General features: G+C 34.5%; 1 protein-coding gene across 3 annotated transcripts; it reads right to left on the reverse strand.

Annotated features, from left to right (window-relative positions):
- Positions 1-6,334: 6,334 nt before the first annotated feature.
- LOC149968965 (sorting nexin-14-like) lies at positions 6,335-25,717 on the reverse strand. 3 transcript variants are annotated; one of them, XM_090155038.1, is made up of 28 exons: positions 25,449-25,717; positions 25,314-25,382; positions 20,696-20,897; positions 18,763-18,806; positions 18,598-18,688; positions 18,299-18,534; positions 17,114-17,189; positions 17,006-17,050; positions 16,741-16,939; positions 15,245-15,400; positions 13,979-14,103; positions 13,860-13,918; positions 13,774-13,797; positions 13,016-13,092; positions 12,907-12,962; positions 12,654-12,724; positions 12,110-12,207; positions 12,007-12,040; positions 11,685-11,938; positions 11,566-11,606; positions 11,432-11,502; positions 11,313-11,367; positions 11,138-11,255; positions 10,255-10,419; positions 10,154-10,184; positions 9,586-9,650; positions 6,558-6,649; positions 6,335-6,484 (listed from the first exon to the last, which is right to left on the reverse strand). In XM_090155038.1, exons 1-28 carry the CDS (start codon positions 25,562-25,564, stop codon positions 6,437-6,439), a joined length of 2,718 nt encoding a protein of 905 aa, XP_090011164.1. In that variant the 5' UTR covers positions 25,565-25,717; the 3' UTR covers positions 6,335-6,436. The 3 variants fall into 3 exon arrangements, with proteins under 3 accessions (XP_090011164.1, XP_090011162.1, XP_090011163.1); XM_090155036.1 differs by having other exon boundaries at positions 6,335-6,495; positions 25,449-25,715; XM_090155037.1 differs by lacking the exon at positions 13,774-13,797 and having other exon boundaries at positions 6,335-6,495.
- Positions 25,718-26,129: the final 412 nt, after the last annotated feature.

Below are 26,129 nucleotides of genomic sequence, written 5' to 3' on the forward strand. Positions count from 1 at the left end.
GGTTTATTTACTATTGTAAAAAAATAGTCGCAAAAACCGTTCATCGACGATGTTGGACATTTTGGTTGGTAAAACAGCTTGTATTTCCAATTAGCTAAAGATTTTTCAAATTATGTTATGCTTTCATTAAAATTTTTATAAACAAATCCGATTCTTGGTAAACCAAAAAGGCTCACAACTCAATTTCGGCGCCCCTCTCAAACCGGCGCCCCGGGCAGTTGCCCGGGTTGCCCGGCCCTTGAGCCGCCCCTGATCATCGCAAGCCAATGCATAGAAACGTATCCTTCAACGTCAGACGGCATCACGAATCAGTGCAAGCGTTTATCTGAATCCGTCGATGGCGAGCAGTCATCCAACGCTGAAGATCCGGACGTGCAACCCAGACCCGCCTATTTACCTCCCGAAGAACCTGCTGCCGGTCCAGTTTTGAGAGATCGTTCCAAGTTAAAGAAAACTCTTCCATTCTTCGTTTTTCCTTCTGCGAACAAAGCTTTCTTGGTCTGTGACGCTTTACCACGAACAGTGGAAGAAGCTCGTACGAGTATCGACGCCTTCAAGTTGCAGAAGGCGATGAAAGATGACTCGTGCATGAAATTAAACGATACTTTAGCTCGTTACATTTGAATTTTACTATTTTTTTTAAGAAAGTCGCTCACCAAGAACGTAGCGACTTCTTGGGTCAGTTGGGCTAACTACACAAAAATACGGTTTTAATTGAATATAAAATTAGTTCCTTTGGCTAGCGGTGCCATTTTCAATCGTAAACAAGATTTATTTCAAACCTATGGAGAGTAGTTTTAATTTTAACAAGACGTACGACGGTCAGAATACACACAATCCTCCTGATGTGTTAAGTTTCTTTGAGCTATTCACAGCAGCCTGCAACGCCGGTGACAAAACCAATATATATCCACGGCCATACTTATTTGCAATTACACTTATTTGTTAATTCTGGTCAGACGTTGAGTATCACATTTATTTGTTACTAATGGTCACACGTTGAGTGTCACTTTTATTGGTTACTTCCGGTCACACTTATTTGTTTTATCTTCGCAAACGTTGAGTGTCACAATTATTTTACTTCCGGTCATACGTTGAAAGCGCGGCGCGAACGGCCTGGAAAAATGCGAGAGGGAAACTCGCGGGTAGACTTCTATAAGCACACTGATTTACAATGTCGGAAGTTGCGGGGGTCCGTATACGCTGTCCAAAAAACCTTACTTTGAATGAAAATTAAGCAATGTAATTGCAAATCTAGGTTATTGGAAACCAAAGCTATTCAAAAATATAACTCTCAAAATAAGAAACGTTATGTAGACTTTTAGGCGAAAATATAAAACCCCGAAAATTGGGGTCCCGTAAATTACCCTGGAAACTATACTTCAATTTAATATTTACTGATATAACCGAAGAACTGGTGTAAATCCGCTGAATCCTAACCTAACCAAAAATAGTTTTTTAACGTTATCGGACTTAATTTTAAATAAAATAGTAAATTGGGCATTTGCACAACTTCTAGGGCTCCGATTTCAAAACTTTATGAAAGGCTATCGAGGCCGAGGTATGTACATTCAAACGAGATATCATTGACTTTTCTAGACCTAACTGTTAAAGAGATATGCGCGACACGGCGGCATCGGCATCGGCTACACTGTACGTGAAACTAATACACACAAATTCCTAGGATTGTGTGTAAAAATCGGTCCACTAGTTGAGATTTTTTCAAGGCCACCAGTTTCCAAATACTGTAGTTGGTAAAATATTTAAAATTAAATATTAAAAATAAATTCGAATGTAAATCTTCAATCATAGACTAGTTAAGTTTTCTAACAAAATTATGCAAAAAACCGAGGTTTAATATCTTAATTATTGTAGAATTAGGGAGTGTCGTAAGAACGTCTTATTTCAAGAGTTATTGCTGACTTCCCTCTTATCCAACTCTAAAATGAGCAGAGCCCGCCGAAGCGATGTTTAGTACACTTTTTTTTGTATATGTCCCGCCCTTTATTATTTATTTCCTGTTTTGACAACAAACAGGAAAATTAGCGTCAGGATAATAAAAATATTTTTGAATCATATCGTAGTGGTGTAACAATTAAGTAAATGTAAAACATTATGATAGTTTTACTTTATCATTTGCATAAATCATAAGTGTATAAGATTGTTACATAAGTGTGACACTTCGTATTCTTCACAAAAGTTTTACTGAGCGCTATTCACAAGACTGTATTACGGGCTTCGTCGCTGTTTTGCGTCCGCTTGCTAACGTGTCACACGTAGCCTTTGACAGCGCCCCGCTAGAGGGAGATTTTCTTCTTGTGATGACGTCACTCCGTTACTAGTTCTCAATAAAATATTCCCCAAAGTGAAACTTATGGAAAAATATTATAGACTTATGATAAATACAGAGGTGAAACCGCTCAAAAACTTGAACAGACTGCGAAAGTTAAGTCTCCACTAGCCCTCGAAATAATGTATTTTTAACGCAAAATACATTATGTAATTACAAGTAGTTATCTACGATTTCATTTGGGATGGGGTTTAAATTGTACACCCAACTTTTTGACCTGAGAGTCTTTTACGTTTGGCCCTTAGTACCCCTTCAAATTTTACATATTAATCAGTTAAATGAAAAAATTACCAATTTTACAAATTAATTAGTTAAATGAAAAAATTACCAATTTTACAAATTAATCAGTTAAATGAAAAAATTACCAATTTTACAAATTAATCAGTTAAATGAAAAAATTACCAATTTTACAAATTAATCAGTTAAATGAAAAAATTACCAATTTTACAAATTAATCAGTTAAATGAAAAAATTACCAATTTTACAAATTAATCAGTTAAAAAGCCTAGGATTTCTTCTGCCAGTTTTCAATTAAAGTTTTCTTCCCGCCGCGCAAATATCCTGGTGGTAGGCCAACGTGTTCTGCGGTTGGCCTACCACTAGGGGGGCAACGAAATAAAAATAACTAGCGGCGTAGAAATAAGTTACTTTATTTTACGCGTGGTTAATCAATCTACAAGGCTGAATGGCATTAATTCCGGATTATTCGACTGTGTATTTAGGTTACATTCCGAGGTAAACCTAAAATATGTTATTTCCATCAAACTGCTTAATAAAACCATAATTTAAGGATCGCTCACCAATCACTATTTTTTAATCCAAAATTTAGCACTGATAAGGCAGCACGTTCTTAAAAGTAGTATCGCGCAAAGGTACCCTCTTGGCCAATTTAGATAAAATCACGTGTCAAAACTATTGAAGTTGGCTGTACTTGTGGTGTTTGAAAATACCTTTACATTATTGAAACTGGCTAATTCATCTACTAACAATATAATAATAATAATTATATTAGGTACAAGTCATCTTGCGACTTTTATTGCCTTTAATTCAGGTGGCCGTGTTAAATTGCGCAGGTGAGTGGTATCAAGCCGTTCATGCCACGCCAAGAGCTACCTACACTTACTATTACCATAAGTGTATAATATTTTTACATAAATATGAAACTTTCTATTCTTCACATGCAAAAGTTTCACTACCCCCGCCAGGAATTTTTAACACACAGGCCCGGTCTGATTTAAAGACGCCCCCCCTATCTATGTATATTAATTTTGAAATGTCCGATTTTAAAGAATTTTCTTGACTATAGTTAAAATTTTAAAATTATGACACTAATATGTTAATTTAAACGTTTTCTTAGGAAAGATAAAATTTTCTGCCCTCGCAATTTAATCAAAGAATGATACTCTTCGATTAGAGCTTTTACCAAATTCGTCAACCACTAAAGTAGGGTTTTCTTTTAAACAATTCGACAAATCCCGATTAATGGACAACGTAGCCAGATTTGAAAGTCTAAATTCTCCCATAGTTGTTCGAAGACGTGTGCTATTCTTTTCAGGGAACTGAAACTTCTTTCTGATGGTGTTTGCGACAGGAATGCATTGAACAACCTTGTAGTACTTAACAAGGTCAGGGAAGCCATCTTCCATGGTCATTAAATAGTGGAAGCAGTCGCTTACGCTGTTAAATTTTTTGGGGATAATTAGATTTCTCGCAATTTTAATTTGACTTTTTAAGGAATCAAGGTCGAAATGAAACCTATCGTATGTGTTACAATGTGTTAGGATATCGATTTCGTTTAGGAAGTTCTCAGAGTTAGGGTCAGACGCCATGATACCATTATATAGACCAGAGTTTTCTAATAGCCAGATTTTCATTTCCGAAATAAATTTGTCTATTAATTCGAAATAGGTGGACCTCATCTGGTCTATTAGGGTTTTTGCTTCAGTTTCCCTGGTCCCCGTTGTAATTGTTACCACACTATGTTTTAATCTCCTGTTAGGAATAATTTTACGTTTACGTAAAGCTAATAGTTCGCTGTTACGGTCAGGTATTGCAATAAAAGCCGATTCCGCGATTTTAGTAGCTTCTTATCAAATAGAATCAAAGCGTTCAGAGTTTCTACAATCTTCTAAGGTCTTGACAGTAGCTTGGCAAATGGCAACGGCTTCCGTAAAAATAACTTTGGAACTTTGTAAATATTCCGACAGGGAATTTGTTACGCCTAATACTTCGTCTAATGCAACGACTAATATTAAGTTGTTAAAGTTATGAAATTGGGATATATACCCACGACACTCAGCAGCCTCGTCGGGTTTTCCGTTTTCAATCACATTCTCTAAAGTTAAAACTACGGAATCGAGTCTATTTCTAAAATAGTGAATCCCTTTTTGCTCCACCATCGAGTGTCGCAGCTTTGTGGCATTTTCAGTATGTCGTACCCTAGATCTTTTCGAGTTTTCAAAATATTCACTTCTAATAACCGAATTGCTTTGAAAGTTGTAAATGGCTTGAACCAAACCAAGTAATTCCCTAACTGTCGATATTTTGGAGCAACAGTCAACTAAAACTAAATTTAAGCGGTGGGCGTAGCAATGAACGTACGGACAATGGCCACCTACTGCTTCTTCTACTTTAACCCTTACTCCTTTTACTTGTCCACTCATTACACTAGCTCCATCATAAGTCTGTGCAACACAATTCTACAGTTTGAAACCACCCTCTTTTAAAAGATTTATTATTGCTAAGCTGATACTCTCAGAATCAAACTTGTGTAAATCTGTGAACCCTATAAATCGTTCTACGACACCTATTTCTGCTTTAGTATATCGAATACAAAGACTTAACTGCTCTACTCCCGCGTTGTCTCGTGTTTCGTCAGCTATTACAGAGTAGAATCCACCGGATTCGTTGACCTCTTGAACAATAATTTTTGTCACTCAACTTCCACAAATGCCAATTATTTCGTTTTGTATGGGGCTGTGCAAATATTTGGCATTATTCGGCATATTATCGCACTTGTCTTTTAAATCAGGACATTTTCTTTTTAAAAGATCTAATATTGCAATAAAGTTTCCCCTATTCCCAATATTGTCGGCATATGTGTAAGTGTAAACCCTAATCCCCAGGACGCTCTCTATTCAAAGTATTGACTGGTACGATGCTTTACGCTTCGACTTCAGCTCCGCGGGGATTTCCCATCGTTTAAGCGTTGCAACGGTTTAAGTGGTATTAAAGAAATCCAGTTTCTTACTTTATGCCCCCTTTTGTAGAATTCCTAGAAACTAAGCTTATGTTTATTGTGTTGGTTGGAGCTAAGTTATCGCTGAGGCGAACAGGTGGTTTTTTTTTGCTGCTTTCCTTGCATGACGGACTTCCCCGTCCCGGGCCAGTCTTTTGTCATATACTCTATATCAATGTTAACAGAGTACACTACCAAAAGCAGAAACCGCAGAGTTCGCTGCCTTTGGTTGTGTACTCCAGTAATATTGATTTCGAGTATAGGTGGTTCAAAAGGGAACGTTTTGTTAGGGCCATTTAGGACTCTTGGAAATTGGAATTGAATGGGAGTTCTTTTTTTAGGGGGCTAGATGACCAATTTTTAAAAAATAAATAAAATTTAAAAATCACATTTGGAGGCCCCAGAGGCAATTTTTTTAAACTTTTAGAGGCCCCTAAAATAGGCCTAAAATTTTTGAACATAGGCACGTGCCTACTTGTGCCTACTGCTGGCGGGGGCACTATTCACAAGACAGACTGCATTACAGCCTTCGTCGCCATTTTGCGTCCGCTTGCTCCCGCGTCACATGTAGCCTTTGACAACACCTCACTAGGGGCAGATTTTCTTCTTGTGATGACGTCACTCCATTAATAGCTCTCAGACAAACTTATGGATTAATATTATAGACTTATGCTATTACCCTTAACCTGTACAAGTTTTTATGAAAAGGGGAAGTATCATTCTAACCTAACAAAACCCACTTGAGAAACGTTCCTGGTACTTGATTAGTACATTTTATTAATTTTATTTTACAAATAAATAAAATATTTACACTGAAAAATATAGTTCGTTAAAGAGGACTAGGCGTATCATCCCGAAGTTCTGGAAATAGCTCGATAATTACTATGTCCAAAAGTCTGTAGGACAACTAAAAAAAATAAATTTAAATTGAAAAATTTGCAATTTAATGACTTAAAAATGACCAGATACCTGTTTGTTAAGTCTTGGATTTTGAAGAATCATGAACAATGATTCGATTCCGCAACTAAATTTTTCAACTCCAACCATCTTTGATAGCCAATCTAAGTTAAAAAAAATTATTTACTTATGCTAAATGGGAAATATTTTGGTAGTCTATGCACATTCCTTTTCTTAAAATAATAATATTTACATCTAACTAAATAGTAAATGATTATTTAATTTTTTTATTTAATTTTAAAAATTTAACATTTTTGGGCATTTTCACGTGTTTCGTTGTACTTATTTCCGTCGTGTGTTCGCCGACACCACAATTTCGGTGTCCTAATAATTTCCACGTGATATTCCGGTAGTTTATAATTTATAAACTACCGGAATATCACGTGGAAATTAGGAGCGTCACGCGAATTTTTCAAAAATTATCGCCACCGTTAATTCTTTTGGCGGTAGCGCGAAGGGGTAAAAACTTCTCCCCCTTTTGAAAATGTGGAGAGAAAAAACGCCAAATGTTTTTGAAAGGAAAAATGGGTGAAGTGAACTACATCAGATTGTTGTATTTATATACCCCGTGCACCGCCAAAGCATTACAGGGGTTACTCATCATCTGTCCCGGCCGAGCCGTCGACCTGTATACAAAGATAGGAAATGCTTCCTAAAACATATACACACAACGGTATACACCCGTATACCTGTGAACTACAGTGGCCTCATTGAATTTTATATTAATTTTGGTTGCGCCTGATAGACCTTATCACGTAGATGCCGAGGGTATTTTTTATTTTGGCCGCAAATGATTATTTAATTTTATAATTTAATTTTTTTAATTTTAAAAATTTCTCATTTTCATTGAATTTTATATTAATTTTGGTTGCGCCTGATAGACCTTGTCATGTAGATGCCGAGGGTATTTTTTATTTTGGTCGCAAATGATTATTCAATTTTTTATGTAATTTTAAAAATTCCACATTTTTGGGAATTTTCACGTGTTTCGTTGTACTTATTACCGTCGTGTGTTCGCCGACATCACAGTTTCGGTGTCCTAATAAGTTCCACGTGATATTCCGGTAGTTTATAAAATCAATTAAAGTTTTTGTTCATTTTTTAGGTGTTTGTATTTTTGGGCCACAAACGCTTATTTCAGGTTTTATTTTAATTGAAAAGCTTGCACTTTTTTGGGCCTTTTCACGTTTTTGGTTGTTTTTGATAATTTAAAATTAAATACTTGATGCGTAAGGCTTGGTACTGTCCTCTAGGTCACGTTATAGATGGCCCATCGCTTTTTTTAGTATGGGGTTGGGGAGGCGCCGCGCGCCCCCAGCGCTTGAGCGAAGTGAGTGCGCCGCGCCGTCAGCCGCCAATACGGGGAATTTTAAAGTATGGTGTTCTTATTTTTGTTACTATTTAAGTTGATACGATTTCACTAATTACGATGCCACTAGGTACGATTACAGAATTCCCACCGTCTATGCTCAGAATGGGGCTGGTGCGCGCCCAAAAAGTGGTGTCGGCGGATACACGACGGAACTATTTTTAAGAAAAACGTAACTAATCCCCTAAAATTACTACTTTTTAAAAATTAAGATAATTAAAAAAATTATCATTTGCGGCCCAAAAAAACCAAAAAATACATGAGGCCGCTATATTTTCATTGGTCAAAAACCCATTCGGTTGTAAATTCATTAAATAAGCTTACATGAAATTAATTACTTTTATTAATAAGAACCAAATAAGATTTTTTGACCCAGTCACATTAGTCTTCATAACTGTTCGTTATCAGAGTTACAAAACACGATGTATCTAACACCCCCCAGATAATATATAGTATATAACAAGCTTTTTTAAATTAATATATCAAGTTAAATAAAGTTGAAGAAAATGGTCTTGTTGGTTTCAATCTTCTGCCTCTTGATGATATGAGAAAGCCTTGTTCTCCAGGCTCAGCATTATTTGTATGTGATAATTCTGAACTTCATGTAGCATATTCTAAGATATAATTTGGGATGGATTTTTATCAGGAAAAGATGGAGGGGTTAGAGTCTGCCAAGTTTGATTTAATTGAAATTGTGGACTCTAATGAAGATGAAATGTTTCCTGTCTAGGTTCTATAGGATTCTTCCCTTGTTTTCCATTTTGCCATAGCTGAATGGCCTTTGGGCATTATCTCTTCCTTTCGTTGGGTGGATGTCCATTTTATTCCCTTGTTCTATGCTTCCTCGTTCATTATTCGGTGATGTGCAAATTGATAAGGTGTCTGGTATGTTTAATACTTTTTGCCCTTGTTCTGGCGTTGTTTTTGACCTTGCAATTATAATAATTGTTCATGTTCATCAACATGCTTTTGGTCATCATCCTCTTTTTGAGTAAAGGATGTTTTTGATATTTTTTTTGAAGCGCCTGGTTTTATTGCCATTAGAAAATTATTTATAATTTTGCAATCCATTTACTTTTTCAGGTTATCTCGGACAGAGGTGTACTCTTGTTCTTCTCAATGTTTGATCCCATTCCATTTTGATTATGCATGAATACGGATTCTTATCAAGTTATATGATGACTTCTGGCAGCCATTTTCATTGTTATTAAAATACCAAACACTAAAGCTGTGGTTGTTCAACAGAAAGCTATTGTTCCAATGAATGTACCGCACAACACGTGGACATGAAATGATTCAGTTCTCCACATCATTTACCTTAGGGAATGTTTGATGAAATTCATAGGCGCGATCACAGTGCTGACATTTGATAGTATTTGATACGTAACGCGTTGTATGTGATGAAGGAAAGTAATCTTGTGGTAGTTGTTCTCTTTAATTTAAGTAAATAAACTTAACTAATCAGAATTCTATATTTTACCTACTGGAGGCACTTTTTTTGTAACTCCCATTTAATCACCGTTTGCAAATTTCATGTGCTATGAGCCAAAGTTTTACCATTGGGGCATGATTCTCCTAACAGATGATGACGTGAATATAGCAACAATTCCTTAGGGCAATTTTTGGGTCATTTTCAATAACCTGGTTTTAATACGTCAGAAATGAACCTACCTGGAAAAAAGTCTATTGTTGCTTTTAGAGCTGCATGCCTTACTTTCATTTTTTCAGAATCAGTCCTAAAAAGAATAAATACAATAAGTTTTTTTTAGATCTTTTAGGAGATAAGTATGAAACATATAGATTTGCAGGCTCCAGGCAACTTTCAATGGGAACAATGTTTCCACCAAAACGTTAACCTGAATCTTAAGATGACCACCAATGTAAAAATTACATTTGCTTGTAATATTTATTTATCAGTCATATTTTGATTTTTAGAAATTCGGTATAATAACTAATTTCCTTCTCACAATTTAAAAAAAAACCAGTTGAATCTTGTGTAGATACATGTTTCAAATGAAGAACGTAAGCAGTATACGAAGATTAATATTTATACAAATTATTTTACTATACTTATAAGTTATTGATATTCAAATGTTATATTAATTTATCTGCGCTAAAACTTTTCAACTGCCACTACCTTTAACCTTAGCTGTATAATAATGAAGACACCACCATAGGCCCAAGTTATCGAGGGACACCTAACGATACTTGTTTAAGTGATTTCTAAATTATATCTTACTTTGGAGGAGTTTGGTCAAAAAACAGTACATCTAGAAAATAAAGAGTATTATGATAAAGTCCTATATTTAATCTTAAAAAGTTAACAAAAAGAAAACATACCTCTAAAATTTTCAAGAAGCATTTGAATTCTTATGGGATGAAGAGCCTGATTTAGTTTCCCATCCAAATACCATTCAACATAAGCTTGCAAAACTTGTCGCAGTGGAATTTCAAAAGTCAAAATCAACTTTGTATAATACTCGGGAAGTTTGAAGACATGAATAACTAAAAACCGATTGTGCATATTAAAAAAAGTGGTATTGAACGTATTTAATTGTATAAAATTCATAAAAAGTGAAAGTTGAGAAAAAGATTAAACTTCATTTGACTATAAGCTTTCTGGGTGAAAAATCAAGGCTAATCAATAAAACAGTTTGAAAAAATTAAATAAAAGTGCGTAACACGATACATTAAAAACGCCACATGTTAAAGCCACTATATAAAGGACTGTCATAAAAAGAGGCTGTACAAAAGAAGTTTGATGAAGAATGAAAAGGAAAGAAACCCTGACCAAATATAATATACATTTTTACTAGGAATAGCCATCACCCTGTATTCTTTTATGTTAATTGCTTAAAACATGTACCTAGGAATGTGGAGTCATATAGCGACTTTCTATAAATATTGCATTGTATTCGGAAGAATTTTGTATTAAATAGGCAAATTTTTCTATGCTATGTAAGAGGATAAATATACTCAACCACTTATAAGCAATCATTATTTGTATGCTTATACTTTTGGAAATAAATTTGTGTCTATTGGAATCTGCCTGCAAAGGTATTTGTTTCATTTATGTACAATAGTTAGTTCATTCTTTCGTAAGAGATATACTAGTAATATAAAGAAGAATTGGGGAAGTTATATAATGAAAAATTGGGGAGGTAATGAGCATCTGAGGTCATGATCAGTATAAAAACAAGCATTAAAACTGCTTTCTACATACCTAGAAATAGAATGTAATCGTAAATGTCATCTAAAGAAGGGAATGTTGATAGATGTTCCTCATTGTTAGGAGAAACCTTGATATCACCTAGATTATCTTTATATATTGTTTTTTGAAGCTAGAAAATAAAAGTAATTTTTACTACTTAACAAGTAAAAGGTTTTTGATTTCTAACTTTCTCAACAGCCACAGGTGTTGGTAACTCATAAATATCCTTCCAGTCCATTTTACTATCAATAAAAAATTACTTAGAACTAAGGAAGTTATGAAGAGGGAAAAATATTAATATACTACCTGGGTTTCGGTTTAGCAGCTTCAGTTGACGCGATAAAGCTTTGCAGAAAAGGTAATAAATGTTGACCTTTCTGTAATAGGAAAAATATATTCCAACAATGAAATTATAAACGTTGATTTAAGCAATATCAAACCTCTTTTATTAGTTTCATAGGAACTGTTTTAATCATTTTGCCTGAATAAAAAATAATATTCTTATTAAAAATTTGCAAAATTGTATATATTTAGGGCTGTGTGTATTTATAAATCTCACCCAAATTAATTTCAGGTAAAAAGTTTGTGGTAAATTCCACAGGCGATTTCAAAAACTTGTAAAGCAACTCACTGCCTTTAAGCGAGGGTACTGCTAATAAATCAGAAAGGAACTTTTCGAAAATAGGTCGTCGTGACTCTAAAAACTGACGACCTTTATTGCCAAATGATCTTTTCGGAGGTAAAGTAATATCCAGATTTTCTCCGTGAAACTCGTAAAGTTTAGCAGCCAAGACATAAAATTCATTGTAACGTCTGAATTTTGAAATTTAACGTGAACATAATCTCATTTATAATTGTAGAATAATATCTTAGACAAACACCTTTGAACTGTCCAATGCACATCCTCTGGTTTATCTAAATGTAACAAAATACATGTATTCCTAAATTTTCATAATTATGGTTCATACCATGAAATATAATTACCATCATCTCTAATGTCAATCCTCTTAACTTCTATCACAAGAGCGTCATAATATTTGCAATTCAAATCCATGAGTGTTTCAATTCGAGGAATTGATATTCTATTATTAGTAAGACTTACAATGAATCCAATGAATGGAACCAAGAAATTATTTAAGTTACTGAGTATGCATGAATTTACTTTCCAGGCCCACTAGTATAATTCTCCCGTGAATGGAAACCCTTTACTTTCCCCTCTAGTATCGACTATTATAATATTTATGGGAAACATAAATTTACTGTTAATTTAGTTTTCACAACTTTCATTAAAGCTAATTATATCAATTTAATCTTTTAATGAGTCTCAAATAGCAAATTAGTTGGTAAATACTCAATTCTCAAGTCAAGAAAAATATGTTCAATTTGAATTGAGACTTTTAATCTGGCCATCTTCTCGCTCTTGTAAGAAAATTAACTAATACATTTTCAGTAACCTAAATATGTTTTGGATGGAATATATAGAAAACAAATACAAATAAAATCGTAAGATATCACTTAACAATCTAACCTCCAAGCGCTCAAATTTTTTAATCTTGGATCATCATCGTCAGTTTGATTATCTTGAAGAAGAGTGTCTGACTAAAAGTGTACAAAATGATGGATAATTTTTATTTGTCAATAATATTTAGACTTAAAAAGGTGAACAAAAAGAACCATAATTAATAAAATTTGGACTGACTTTAAACAAAAATGGGAACAAAATTATTCTTAATTTTCATTTGTTACTAACAATTGAAATTTAACAAATAAAAAAACCTTACAAAGACACCTTCCCCCAGTTCTAGAGCAGCTTCTTCTTCAAACATGCGACCATTATCTAAAAATTATTGTAATTGTAATTGTAATTAAAAAACTTCCTATAGAACTCACCAACGCTAGTAACAAAAACTCCCTTGATTCTGCTACTAATTTTTGACATTGTAGATTGTTCCGCTGGCCTCTTGGCTCTTAAATAATACAAACATTTATAGAGAATGATTAGTGGCACACTTGGAAACTAAAATCATAACTACAAATAACATAGACATTAATCTATGCACATGATTAAAGGGTTGCATCAGCCTCCTAAGGGGAGAAACTTGCACCCCTCCCTAGCCAGTCCGTATTTTGATTTCGATTACCGCCACTAGAGGGCACACGTCGCGCTAAACGAATGTACGATGACAGCGTAGTATTCCTCCACAAGTTAAAATTTTCGTTCTTAAGAATGTCGAGCAATGAAATTAATATTAATAACAAATACATGACAAATGAAAAGAAAGTCAATCACTAAGACAATTCGTTGAACAAGAACAACTTTCCATATTAATTCTTATTAAATTCCAATAAAAGAAAACTAGGCCAAGGTGACAAAAACTCTGTCCGTTGCGACCGATATCAAAATTCAAATTTCCGCGAAATGACCACGTGTTTTGTAAAGTTTCGTATCATTAAAATTTGTCTCCTTCCGTGTTAAAAAAATAGTGCTATTTCACCCCCCACTGTCATCCCCTTAAGAGGCTGATGGAACCCTTTAAATTAGAATGATCAAAACACCAAAAGGTAAATAGCAGTGATTTTTGATAGGATAAGTTTAACTAGAATATATTTTATCTAACTACTAAATAATTTGTTTATATGCAATTTACCTATTTAATAAGGTTCCAGGGCAGCTTGAAATGAACATGCAAAAGTTTAATTCTCACTAAAACTAAAAATGTTAAGAAATATTCACCTCCACAAACTCTTACTTCCTGAATTATTTAAACGATCGCCACAAAGCAAACTAAAATACTACAAGAAATCAAAAGCCTTTAAATAGATATCCAAATTACAATGAACAAGTAAACATACCCGACTGCTTTGATGAAATAAGGGACAATAAATGTCTTCAAGTTGCGTGTATGCATAATCATAGGCTTCGAAAAGAGTTGTGGTTGTTCTCAATATTACGACATTTGTTGATTCACCTTCAACCACTAATTTGTACAATTATACTTTCATTAGATTTATTAGGCATGATAGAAAAGCCTTAGTTGAAAAGCTCGAAAATGGTTTGAGCCTCAAATCGAGGCCTAGGCTAAGCTTCCGAGTACTCAAAACTATGATTATTACCAAGGCTTTCTAAAATGGTGGGAGAAGCTTCTAAAAAAAATTCCCTTTGGTCCTGCCCTAAGATCTCTTATTGGGTGAGGTACAAGTCGTAGTTGGCTCTGGTTGGTCCCCGATTTTAAACGTAGAAAACAAAAACGAAACCAAAGCCATAAGTTACATAATGTAGAGTGCCCTAGCTGTTTATTATCAGTTGTTTGGCGGTTCATCAGTCAACTATTGTAATCCCTTATACGGCCAGTTATTAATTTAGACTTCACAAATATGGCTTCAAATAAATGTATAAGCTCTGGCAGTAAACATACTTTTAATGAAGAAATAGTAAAACTTAGTGATAAAAGTGAAGTTTCTTGTTTAAATGATTCCCCATCAGATAAAAGTATGTAACAGTTTGAATCAACCTAATCGTATCCTATGGAGGATGCAACACGATTAGGCTAAACTGTCACAAGTTTTATATGTATAAATTATGTCACGAATCGAATGTGGTAAAAACAATGACCTTTATTGTTTCTTAATATAACAATTTAAACGAGGAATTAAAAACTTACAAGATGTGACAACCCTCCTTGATGCGCCATTCCTCTTGGGAATCAGAACTAAAAATTATAATATCGCCACTGGGCTTCGAGAGGGGTCAAGATTAACTAACCAAACACTGTCAGCTTGACAGTCTCTTTTCTTCTGATCAGCAGCCAGGACGCGGTGCTTCGTCCGTAGCGCCTTTTTATTGGCGACGAAGCGCCGCGGATCGTCCTGGCCGCGAATGAGAGAACAAAGACTAAATAATAAATTAATATGGCGATGATAGCCGATCTGGTCACCATCTGTGATCGGATCGGTTACAAGTACAATTAAGTTCTGATGAAATACAGCTATGCCTAGTTATTCAAGTACTCGAAACCACTTTTTAAGCAAAGCCTAACCCAAAATTAAAGGCTCGCATATGCCTAAGATTTATGTATTTGTCCCCGTGTACAATTTATATGTTTAAATTAAATTTTTTACCCTTTTTCATTTCTTCAACAACTTGGTCATCAAAATTAATCCTATCAACAGCTCCATAGGCAAAATACGTGTTATACATTTCAATAACTTCTTTATGTAATGATATTAGCTGTTCGTTTGTTAAATCCGGGTTTAAAATGCGTTTGTTAAAGTCATCTGAAAAGAAACAATGACCAATACTTTGTACAAATTTGAATGGCACTAATTAAAAACTTTAGTAAAGGTCAATTAACACTTGTTGTAATTAATAGTTGTTCAGCATAATAGATCTAACAGATGAAATTTCCAAGTCCAGGCCAGTTCTCAAATAGTAGAAAAATTAACTATTATTACACGTAAAAACCTAAAAACTACATTTTTACGGAAATTTGGAACTATTTCTTTACTTCAATTATCAAAAATTGAAATAAAGAATAAAAGTAGTCAAAAAAGTACAAGTTGGAATGCTAAGTCTTATAGTTGTTTCACTTAAAAAATGTTGACCATTATTTGCGAGGGGTCCGACACTCTTTCAAATTTCGCATACGCCAGTGATTTGAAAATTTCCAAATTTCTGATAAAATTTTTCAAATTTCTCAAATCTTTGTCAAAATCTTTTCAAAATTTTAAATTTTTATCGATTACGACAATTTTCTAAAATTTAATAAATCTTGTAAAATATGATGGTTTTCCGCTAATTTTTATGAAATATTGCAAAAATTTGTAAGTTTGAATTGAAATTTTAGGAATTCTTGAGAAAATTCATAAATTTCTATGGGAAATTTTTCGAAATCTTCAAAATTTACAAATTTAAGTCAACAATGTGGAAATGGAAAACTGTTATCTTATAGAAAGAGTTCTCCAATTTTGCTACTTATCTGGCAAAAATGTCACGAAAACGATTTCGAAGCCCTTTGAAACGGTTTGAAGATAATTAACGTGGACTCACTAGCCTTTGAGAACCGTTTTTGACCATTTTGTAATGTTCAACTTGAAATTTGATTAAGCCACTTCGATAAAGTGATCGTTGAAAAATTGAATTACTTTTCAAAATAAATTATGATTTCTCAAAACGATCGAAATCGATTCTCAAAGTCTCTAGTGTGAACGCGACTATGGACGAAAACGGTTTGAAGCTCCTTGAATCATTAAGAGATAATGAGAGAAATGTGAAGCGAGCGCGAAAGAGCTATATTTTCGAAAAACAGTCAAATTATTGAAATATTTAAATGACGATCACGATCAAATCTCATTGAAATTTTGCAAATCAAATATAAAATTTTGAAATTTTGTAAATTTATGAAATTCCAGTTAATCTTCAAATATGGACGAAAAGATTTGAAGATTTCAAATTTCGTACACGTTTTAGACGAGTGTCGGACCCCTCGATTATTTGGCACATAGGCCAAAATTTCCACTTTTTCTATATTATTTATCCACTTAAGAAGACGGAAAATATTACATACGAGAATTGTACCCACGCAAAGCTATTAATTAGGTTAAACAAAAACACACACCAACTCCCAAACAAAATTGAAGCACATTGACTGCTGCTTCTTCCTTCAAAAACTGCATGAATGGAAACAAAAGTTGCTGGTGTGACAAAATAGTTTGGAGGTCAGTATGAAGAACCGACTGATTGCTTGGCACACTTCCGGAGTCAAAATTATGTAGTAGTTCAACTTTTCGCTCTTGACTATCAGGGTAACGAGCCATCTGACATTGAAATATAGGAAAATGAATAAAAATTATACAACAAAACGAGTTGGAAAATAAGATTACCGGTGTTCTATCAAAGAACAATATCAGAAACTCATTGATGATTTCCTGGAGAAGTTGGAGATTTTAGAAATGATATAAGAGGCAAATGAAGATAAATTATAATATTACAGGATTTGCAATTATATCCATTGCTGGTCGCAGAACGCATCCAGCGAACACCTCTCTGACCAGAGATCCTGCACTTCTGTTTATACAATCAATTAATTAGTTAAATAACATATACTTTTTTTCCATCAAATATGGCAAGAAGTCTAAGTGTTCAAAATATAATATTTCAGGGGTGTTCCTACAAAAACTAATTCAAATCTGTAAATCTTTTATTTCTCACTAAATATAACCAACCACATTCTGCTGATACTAAATAAAACTTCCAAGCCCTATTTAGGAAAATAATGTTACACATCGCCCAATTTCATTCATATAACATCATTATAATTAGTTACTCAAAAGTCAGTTATAAAACCAGTTGAAACCAACAAAGCTTTACATAAGAAACTAGTTACAGCAGATAATCATGTAAGGTTACACGATTCAATTATTTGAAGTTAAATATTTTTCAGACTACTAATAAAATCATATTTTGCACAATCATTGCCTTTACTTTTACTGCCATTTCTGATGAAAAAAATGGCTTTAAAATAGTGATCGTACGGGAAACCCGACCCTGACCCGGTAAGTATGGAATCCCCGGGTTTTCCAAAAATAAAAAATGAATTAACGCCTGAGTGAATGCTTAGCTATGGCATACAACCAAAACGGAGAAGGACGGCGCAAGCCAGCAGCATATTCTAAAAGCGATATCTCTCGTTTGAACGTACAAAGGTCGCGTCACACTAGCCTCTCATTCGCTGTGGTTTTATTTCGCTTTTGGTTTTAGCATAAGTCTAAAATATTGTTCCATAATTTTGTCACTGTGGGGAATATTTTACTGAGAGCTAGTAACGGATTGACGTCATCACAAGAAGTAAATCTCCACCTAGTGAGGCGCTGTCAAAGGCTACGTGTGACGCGGGAGCAAGAGGAAGCCAAATGGTGACGAAGCCCGTAATGCAGTCTGTCTTGTGAATAGCTCTCAGTAAAAATTTTACATGTGAAGAATAGAAAGTGTCACACTTATGGAACAATATTATACACTTATGGTTTTACTTTTAGTTTTAAATAGTCGGCCGTTGAAGCGACTACTCTCGTCACTTTTGTAATTAGAAAACGCTTAATAATAAAAATTCCAAAAAACCCCGACTCAAATGTCACCCCGTACGATCACTAGTTTAAAATTTATGTATTTAATTTTACTTTGATTGCAGATATTTTCTGGGTACCAAATACGGCAATACTCTCTCGACTACGCCATGAAGATATTCAAGCTCAGCTTTTCGAGACTTCATACTTTGGTGTAAATTAGGTGCTAATTTTTTAAGAATTTCAACTTCGTTTTTACTTGATATAGCCTCAGCTGCACACATATACTCATTCGCGTGTTGAAGTAACGCTTTAGCTAAACTACTTGTTAAGAGAGTAACTAAGTCGACCTAAATAAATTAAACGAATAAAATTAATACCGAAATTACAGCTCAACAAGAAAAGTAATTTACTTGCTGTGTTCTTTTAATGAGTGTCGCTAATAAATAACGAATGGAGACTTTCAACTCTAACAAGAAAGCTTTGTCTTTACTTATATATTCACTATAATATACATTCAAAAAAAATTAGTACTTATTTTATAAGTAAGCAGATTTTATGGAAATTAAAGTACTCACTTGTACCAGGGAAGTACGTACTCTCGAAAGGTTAAATTGAAAATCTGTAAATTCATTCCATAATTACAAAACCATATTATTTATTAATAAGGATGCACCGATATGAGTACAGCCAATATATCGGCTATTCGTGGCCGATAATATCGGACTATATTAACAAAGTTAACTATCATAACAGTAGTGTATATGATAAAATAATTGTAAAAGACAGTTCAGTACACAGTCATAACATTTTAATCTAATTTTTCATGAAAAAAAGTTTGCCAGAGCATATTCTAATGTTTCTTTTCGTTTAACGTGGTACATATTTTCTATCACAAATTGAATATCGTTGTTTTTTATTTGTTTACACTAATAACCCGTCTAAAAAAGGTCTAAAGTCTGGTGTACGTGGCACAGCCAATTAAATAAAATATTATCATTAGTTAGTTAATCGAGAAATTTCCTATTTTTCAATGTTTTTCTGAAAATATTTTGCTAATACTGGTAACCGCTAAAATAGGCTTCGCTTAAGCCGATATAGGCCGATACCGATATTAGAAAAATAGGCCAATATATCAGTTACCGATATATTGGTGCATCCCTATTTATTAATACAATTCCATCAAATAATCAATATTTTTTTTATAAATTTCAGTAATGGAAAGGACCAACAAAGTATAGCCAACAAGAGTATAATGAGGTTTTTGGAACGATTTTAGATAAAAGGTGGTTTATACGACACACAAGACCTCGTAAGCCTGATTTTATGTATCAATTTGATGTGATAGCTCAGTGTCTTATGAAACACGTTATATTTAAGTCTGATTTAGTTTCATACTGCCGTGCAGTGCCCCCTTTCATTTTAAATGCTCTTACAGAGTGATTAACATAACAATTTCAATTATCAACACAGACAAATTTTAATTTATGTTGATAGATTATTGACACTGGCTACTTTAAAGCATGTGTCGGCTCGACGTGTACTAGCTTGTTTTTCAACAGATGTCGCTAGCATCGCCATAAAAACAAGATGCTTAAACCATGGGTCAAATAATGATAAATCCAGGACATACCTCTGGTACCTTCATACGTACTAAATCGGTCGTCCACCAAAAGTAACGGGCGGCCATTTTAGTAGGCGGGAAAAGGTGCAAATAAAAAAAATTGGGAGCAAAATCAAGCAGAAATTTCCGGTTTCCCGAACACCATCTTGTGTTGACTAAGTCGAAATTCGGAAATAAGTGGCGGTTGTAATTCGAAAATCCTGCCATATTGGCCCCTCATTTTTAGATTAATGTTAACGATTCTAGGAAAGTATATGTTTAATATTATATAATTATATATATTATACTAATTATGAACCTAGTACGTAAAAAAAGTACTTACATTAATAACCACACTAGATATGATAACGGTGAATAAATATTCCAGGATATTTGCTACGTCGACCACGTGTACTATTTTTGAAACTGCCCCTAAACAATTTGCCCCCAAAATGACGTAGGTCCACGATCGCGCATTTTCCCAATAGGGGGCAATAGTGGTCGGGTGTTAGCGCTGTTGGACGGGTTTTTCGCATAGAGTCATGTCCTGGATTTATCATTATTTGGCCCATGCTTAAACAACATTTTGACCTAAAAGGCAGGTCATAAAAGTACCCCTCACATTGATTGGCTCGTTTGTAAATTTGACAATAACTTAAATTATAGTAATTTTTCACAATATATTTTATAAGGGATATATAATTTAGGTTAAAGTCAAGTAAGTGGATTATAAGTAATACTCTACAATGCTTCTCTGACGACGTAATAGTTTCCCTATTTTGAATTTTAGCTTCCTGTGTAGCTCTCCAATAATGTCGTTTTTTCGAAGAATCAGCTATATTCATTGCCATCTCTAAGAACAATGGCCTTATCATAATACAGGTGGCAACGATAGAAAACCAAAATACCTCTTCAATGACTTTATCCACATTAGGGGGTATCATTAAACCTGTCCAAGGCTTCAAAACTTGTATGCTCAGTTCTGGTCTGTGACGCTTACATTTTCTATTCCCACAAACAGCGCATCGTCTGGAATGCCGAATTCCAGGTAAAGGTTGGCGCTTCCAATCCATAAGATGTGGTATACTTTTAAAAGGAAAATCTTTCGAGCTGAAAAATAAAATAAAAAATCAATTTAATTAAGATTATTAACCCATGTATGAGTATATAGAATGTGTAAAAGTAGTCAAACATTCTCAGATTATGTAACATTTCATAGTGAGGTGGAAAAAGGGAGAAAATTAATATATTCCGAGTAGGTCCTACTAATCGCCCAATTCCATGAAGTGGGGTGGCGGACTGGTTTTCTTTTTGCCTTGCAGCAAGAGCAGCCAGACTTAATCAAAACTTGTGGTCCAGATGAAAACTGGGAACTTCACTTGCGTAATAATAATAATAATAATAACAATAAAATGCTTTTTTTATTGGATCACCTTTTAAGAAAAATTTCTTATTTACAAAAGGGTCCTATAGGCATAATTAAAAAAAGAGGGGCGTAGACTTTAAATTAATCTAGTTAAATTATAACTATAAGGAAATTAGACGCATAATATACTTCAGGCGTAAAATAAATCATCTATGGATCAAGTTCTTTTAAATATAGTGATATTTCCTTTTTAAATACATTTCGTGCATATTCAATTTATATTTATCTGGCAATTGATTCCAGAGTTGTATAGCAACAAATTTAACACCTTTCCTGCGAAATTCTTTGTACATTTCAACATAGAAGTTATACTTGCAACCCCTAGTATAAGGTCCATGAACATGTTGAGGAAACCACTTTATAGCATATGGGGTGCTTTCCCTTGCTTAAATTTATACATAAATATAAAGAGGCATATAATTAAATTTTCATTGTCAATACTTGCTATCTTTTTTGCCTCAGTAATAGAAGAATATTTTGTTTTCTTGGCAATTTATTTTACAGCCATGTGTAATACACAATTCAGTTTATCTAGGGTGGTTTTATTGGCTTGTGAGTAAAAAAGATTACCATAATCAAATAATGGTTTAATAAGGGAGGTATACAATAATCTTAAGGTATCAGAATTAACATAGTTCTGTAAGGGTCTAAGGAGCCATAGACTAGATTTTGTTGTCTTAAGAAGATAGTCAACATGCGGGATCCAATTTAAGTTTTCATCTGTAATAATTCCCAAGTACTTAAAGAAGGAAGTCCTGCTAATCGTATTGTTACAAATTGACTGAATATTCACGGCTTCTTTCCACATTTCTCTATTTGGTGAAAACCCCATAAACTTTGTTTTGGATCTATTGAGAAAGAGCTTTTTAGCAAGCAACCCACGGTTTAGGCCGACAACTTCGTCTTCAGCCTTGGAGACTAATTCTATTTAATTTTTCGAAGCTAAAACGATTCCATCATCATCAGCATACTCATTAGCAAACCCATTCGGTATACATTGAAAAGGAGTGGACCCATCCCACTGCCTTGTGCAACTTCATGTTTGATTATTAGCGGGTCAGAGGCATTTCTATTATAGGCGACTATCTGAGATCTATTAGTGAGATACGATTTAATCCAGCATAGTACATTACCACTGATACCACTTTTCTTCAGAGAGTCAATTAAAATGTCATATTGTACTGCGTCAAAGGCTTTTGACAGATCAATAAAAATGACCATAAAATAGAGACCGTTCGATAAGTGATATATTATTTGCTCATTTAGATTAAATATTGCAGTGTTAGTTGAAAAGCCAGTGCGAAAGCTAGATTGATATTCATACAGAGCTCCAATATTTTCTAAGTGATGATAAACGTCCTTATACGCTACTCTTTCACAAGACGTTGACAAGATTGACAACACTGAAACTGCCCTTAAATTTGCTGGGTCTTCTATGTCCCCAGATTTTGGAACCAGAGTGACTTTTGCTGCCTTCAGCCTTCTAGGTCTTTGGGAAAGCAGCTTTAGAAAAAGATAAGTTAAATAGTACTGGAAGTTATTTTGAAATGACCGCTGCTAGATTTCTTATTAATTGTGGGGAAAGACCATTAGGTCCCATTGCTTTATTCAGTTCGATTTTCCTTACGACTTCAAAGACTTGCTCCTCCGTAACCTCGTTGAACTTATTTAACATATTGTCCATTGTTCTATTTATTTGCAGTACATTTTTTCCAAGGTCTCTTGATGATACGTCCTTTATCTTTATATAAGGTTTCAGCGCTTTCCACATATGCTTATTGCCTTGCCCTATGCCACAATTGCCCTTAAAATAGTTAGTTTTGGCAAGTTTGATACAATTTCTTTGACTCTTGTAGCTATCCATAAAATAGAGCTCCACTTGAGACTCGTTTTCTCGCCGGGTTTTTGTAATATTGGCAAGTTTTCTGATTTGCCTTGCCACAAAAACTTGAGACTTAAGGTAATAAAGTGTAGGGAGCTGTTGGTTCGCGCCACATTGTTAAAAGCCTCCTATCCAATATAACCCAACTACTTGAAATAATGAACAATGCCATTAAAAGGTGCCTTGGTATTAGCCTAGACGATTATTATTATTATTCTGAAACGCTTGAGCTACATAGAGAATAAATAGTCTTCTAGCAAAGATCCGGACAGAAAAGTGTTCAGCACAGATGCCGCATTGTCATGTTAAACGGCGATCCCGTCTTTCAGTAACAAGTTTAGACCTAGCTTGGGGTTTTAAAGATTTGATCTAGGTTGGAAAATTTTGGCTTTCTAAAAAGTGTCATAATTTTTATCATAATTCGCATTTTGAAAACTATGCAACATAGCAGCAGCTAGCCCAAACAATAATCATGATACTCTTCAAATAAATATGTGGAACTCATGCAAGTAATTTGATTAGGGCAAAAATGTATTTATTGATACTTAAGAAGATTAAGTATGTTGTGACGATCCACAGACATGGTAAATTTTTCCCGAGACCTTATGAGAATGTAAAAGGTCACCAGCATGTGCTTTAAGCAAGTGTCGGCTCGACGTCAAGTAACTATTATTACCACGGATGTCGCTATCGCCGTAATCAAACATGTTAGGTAAGCTACATTTTTACCCAAAAGGAGTGTACTTGCGTTGATTGGATCATTTGTAAATAAATAAAAAAAAAAATAATAATCAGCTAGGCTAATACCCTTGGCCTAAGTCATCAAGCGACTTTAAAAGCCATTAATTCAGGTGGCCGGGTTACAATGCGTAGAATGGTGGTGGCAAGCCCTGCATGCCACGCGAGTTAAATTGGTCAATGACATAAATTACAGTAATTTTAAACAATATTTTTACATGGGATACATAGTTTAAGTTAAAGCACACTAAATAAAGAATAAGTTGTCTAAATATAATACTCCACAATGACTCTCTGACGACGTTATCATTTTGTTATTTTGAATTTTAGAATCCTTTGCCATTAATAGATGGCGTCATACTCTCCACTTAAGTCGATTTTTTTTCAAAGAATAGGATAGATTCATGGCGATCTCTAATAATAGGGGCCTTTTCATAATACAGGCGGCAATGATAGAGCCGACAGTTGCTTTAATAGCGTCGGAAGAGTTAAGTTTTTGGAAAAAAATAAGATACCAGGGCTTGTTTGATTTAATATTAGGTTGGTCGTTAGCCTACTAACAGGTCACTGCCTTCTTAACAGACATCTTTACTTGATTGAAATCAATGATGATCCAATCTGTAGGGAATGTCAGGTTGAGGAGGAAACCGCCTCTCATGTGCTTTGTAGATGCAATTGCTACGCGGCCCAAAGAATTGAGCATCTTGGTATGCATCAGATGGAAACCTCTGTTTTCCATAATATGCCGGCCAAGAGGATTCTCCGTTTTGTGTCTAATACCGGATTTTTTAAGTCATAAGGTTTGGGGTTGCACAATGGACCACTGGTCGAAGTGCGCGAACGGGCAGGTCTTTAGCCCTTCTCCTTTTTCATTAATAATAATAATACCCTTGGTTAAATGGTCAGGTAAGGGCCAGAAAATGAGCTTTGGCTTAGGCTAACTGGGGAGGTCCACGCACTGCTGGCGCTCTTGCGGCCATGTTTTTAAGCTGCGCAGTGGAGCGTCTCAATACGAGACATTGCTGTGACTCTGGCGGGTCTCAGTATGAGATGCTACAGCCCTCGCTATCCACCGAGATAACTGTTGCCAGCTGTGCATTGCAGTGTGCTCATTGTGCGCCATTTTTTTACCTAACCTCTGGAAGTGGGCTCCCATTCTATGTAAGCTTGCAACAGACTAACCGTTATAACAAAAATTATATATAAGCCATGATAGATGGCATTAGTAATGGGTCTATGCAAATAGAATAGACTTAGATAAGGAAAGATAAGGGGTTAAAGGACAAGAGATAAGATAAGGGTGTGTATATGTATATATAAATAGGAACCCTTCAAATTGTTACTCATTCCACACCTTGTCATTCTCCATAAGTATAAACAAAAGCCTCATTGGATTGGATAATTATATGAATTGGTTCACTTCTGTCACAAAAATCTAAGTAACCACTGAACTATTAATATGAAAACAGTATACACTAACCTCAATATGAAATGACTTCCAATGACACCAAATACGAATGATGCCAAAATGACTAGTAAAGAAACATAACTGCAGAAAGATAAAAATTGAATATTATTGTCGCTAATAACATCTCAAGGAAAAATTTTAACTTACTCTGATGAGAGTGCAAAGATACCAATAACGACAAAAGAAATGGACATGCACAATATATTAACTGGTTTCAACAAAAAATTCCTCTTATTATTTGTAATCCATGCCAAAAGTGACATGTCGAATTATTAATTAAGATAATTATTATAATACAGATGATAATTTCCTAAAATGAGAGCATCGACGGAACTCCCTATCCAAATGTATGAATTACATGACAGACGATAATTAGCGGTCGTCTGCTTTAAGTGGGTGAATGTAGGGGCTGTAAATAAGTGCAAACTTTTTAGGAAATCGTAAATGATATATATTTCTCAAACTACGTATCGTATCGGTTGGGATAACCATGGGCCAAATAATAACGGTCTTGGAAATTATTCCTAGCCCTTGCTCGGGTGGGGTGCATTTGGCCGACTGCTCATTACTCCTTTTTCGCCAGAAAATGGGGCGGAAAAGGGGAAGGGACGTGAGCATGCGCCAAACATATTCTTGTTTCTTTTAGACGCCATATTTGAAATCGCGCCAGCTATTTTGTATGGGAAAAATTCAGGGGTAACTTCGAAACACAAGTTATTAAATTAAATATGGTTTGATGCAGTATCTTTGGTTGTAAAAGTATTTATGGAGCTCAATTAATTATATTTAATCGCTTTCCAAAGAAGATAACTCGCCTTTAGGCAAGAA

Source organism: Leiobunum rupestre, chromosome 1 (assembly GCF_980474605.1).
Source record: "Leiobunum rupestre chromosome 1, qqLeiRupe1.1.hap1, whole genome shotgun sequence".
Classification (NCBI taxonomy): domain Eukaryota; kingdom Metazoa; phylum Arthropoda; class Arachnida; order Opiliones; family Sclerosomatidae; genus Leiobunum; species Leiobunum rupestre.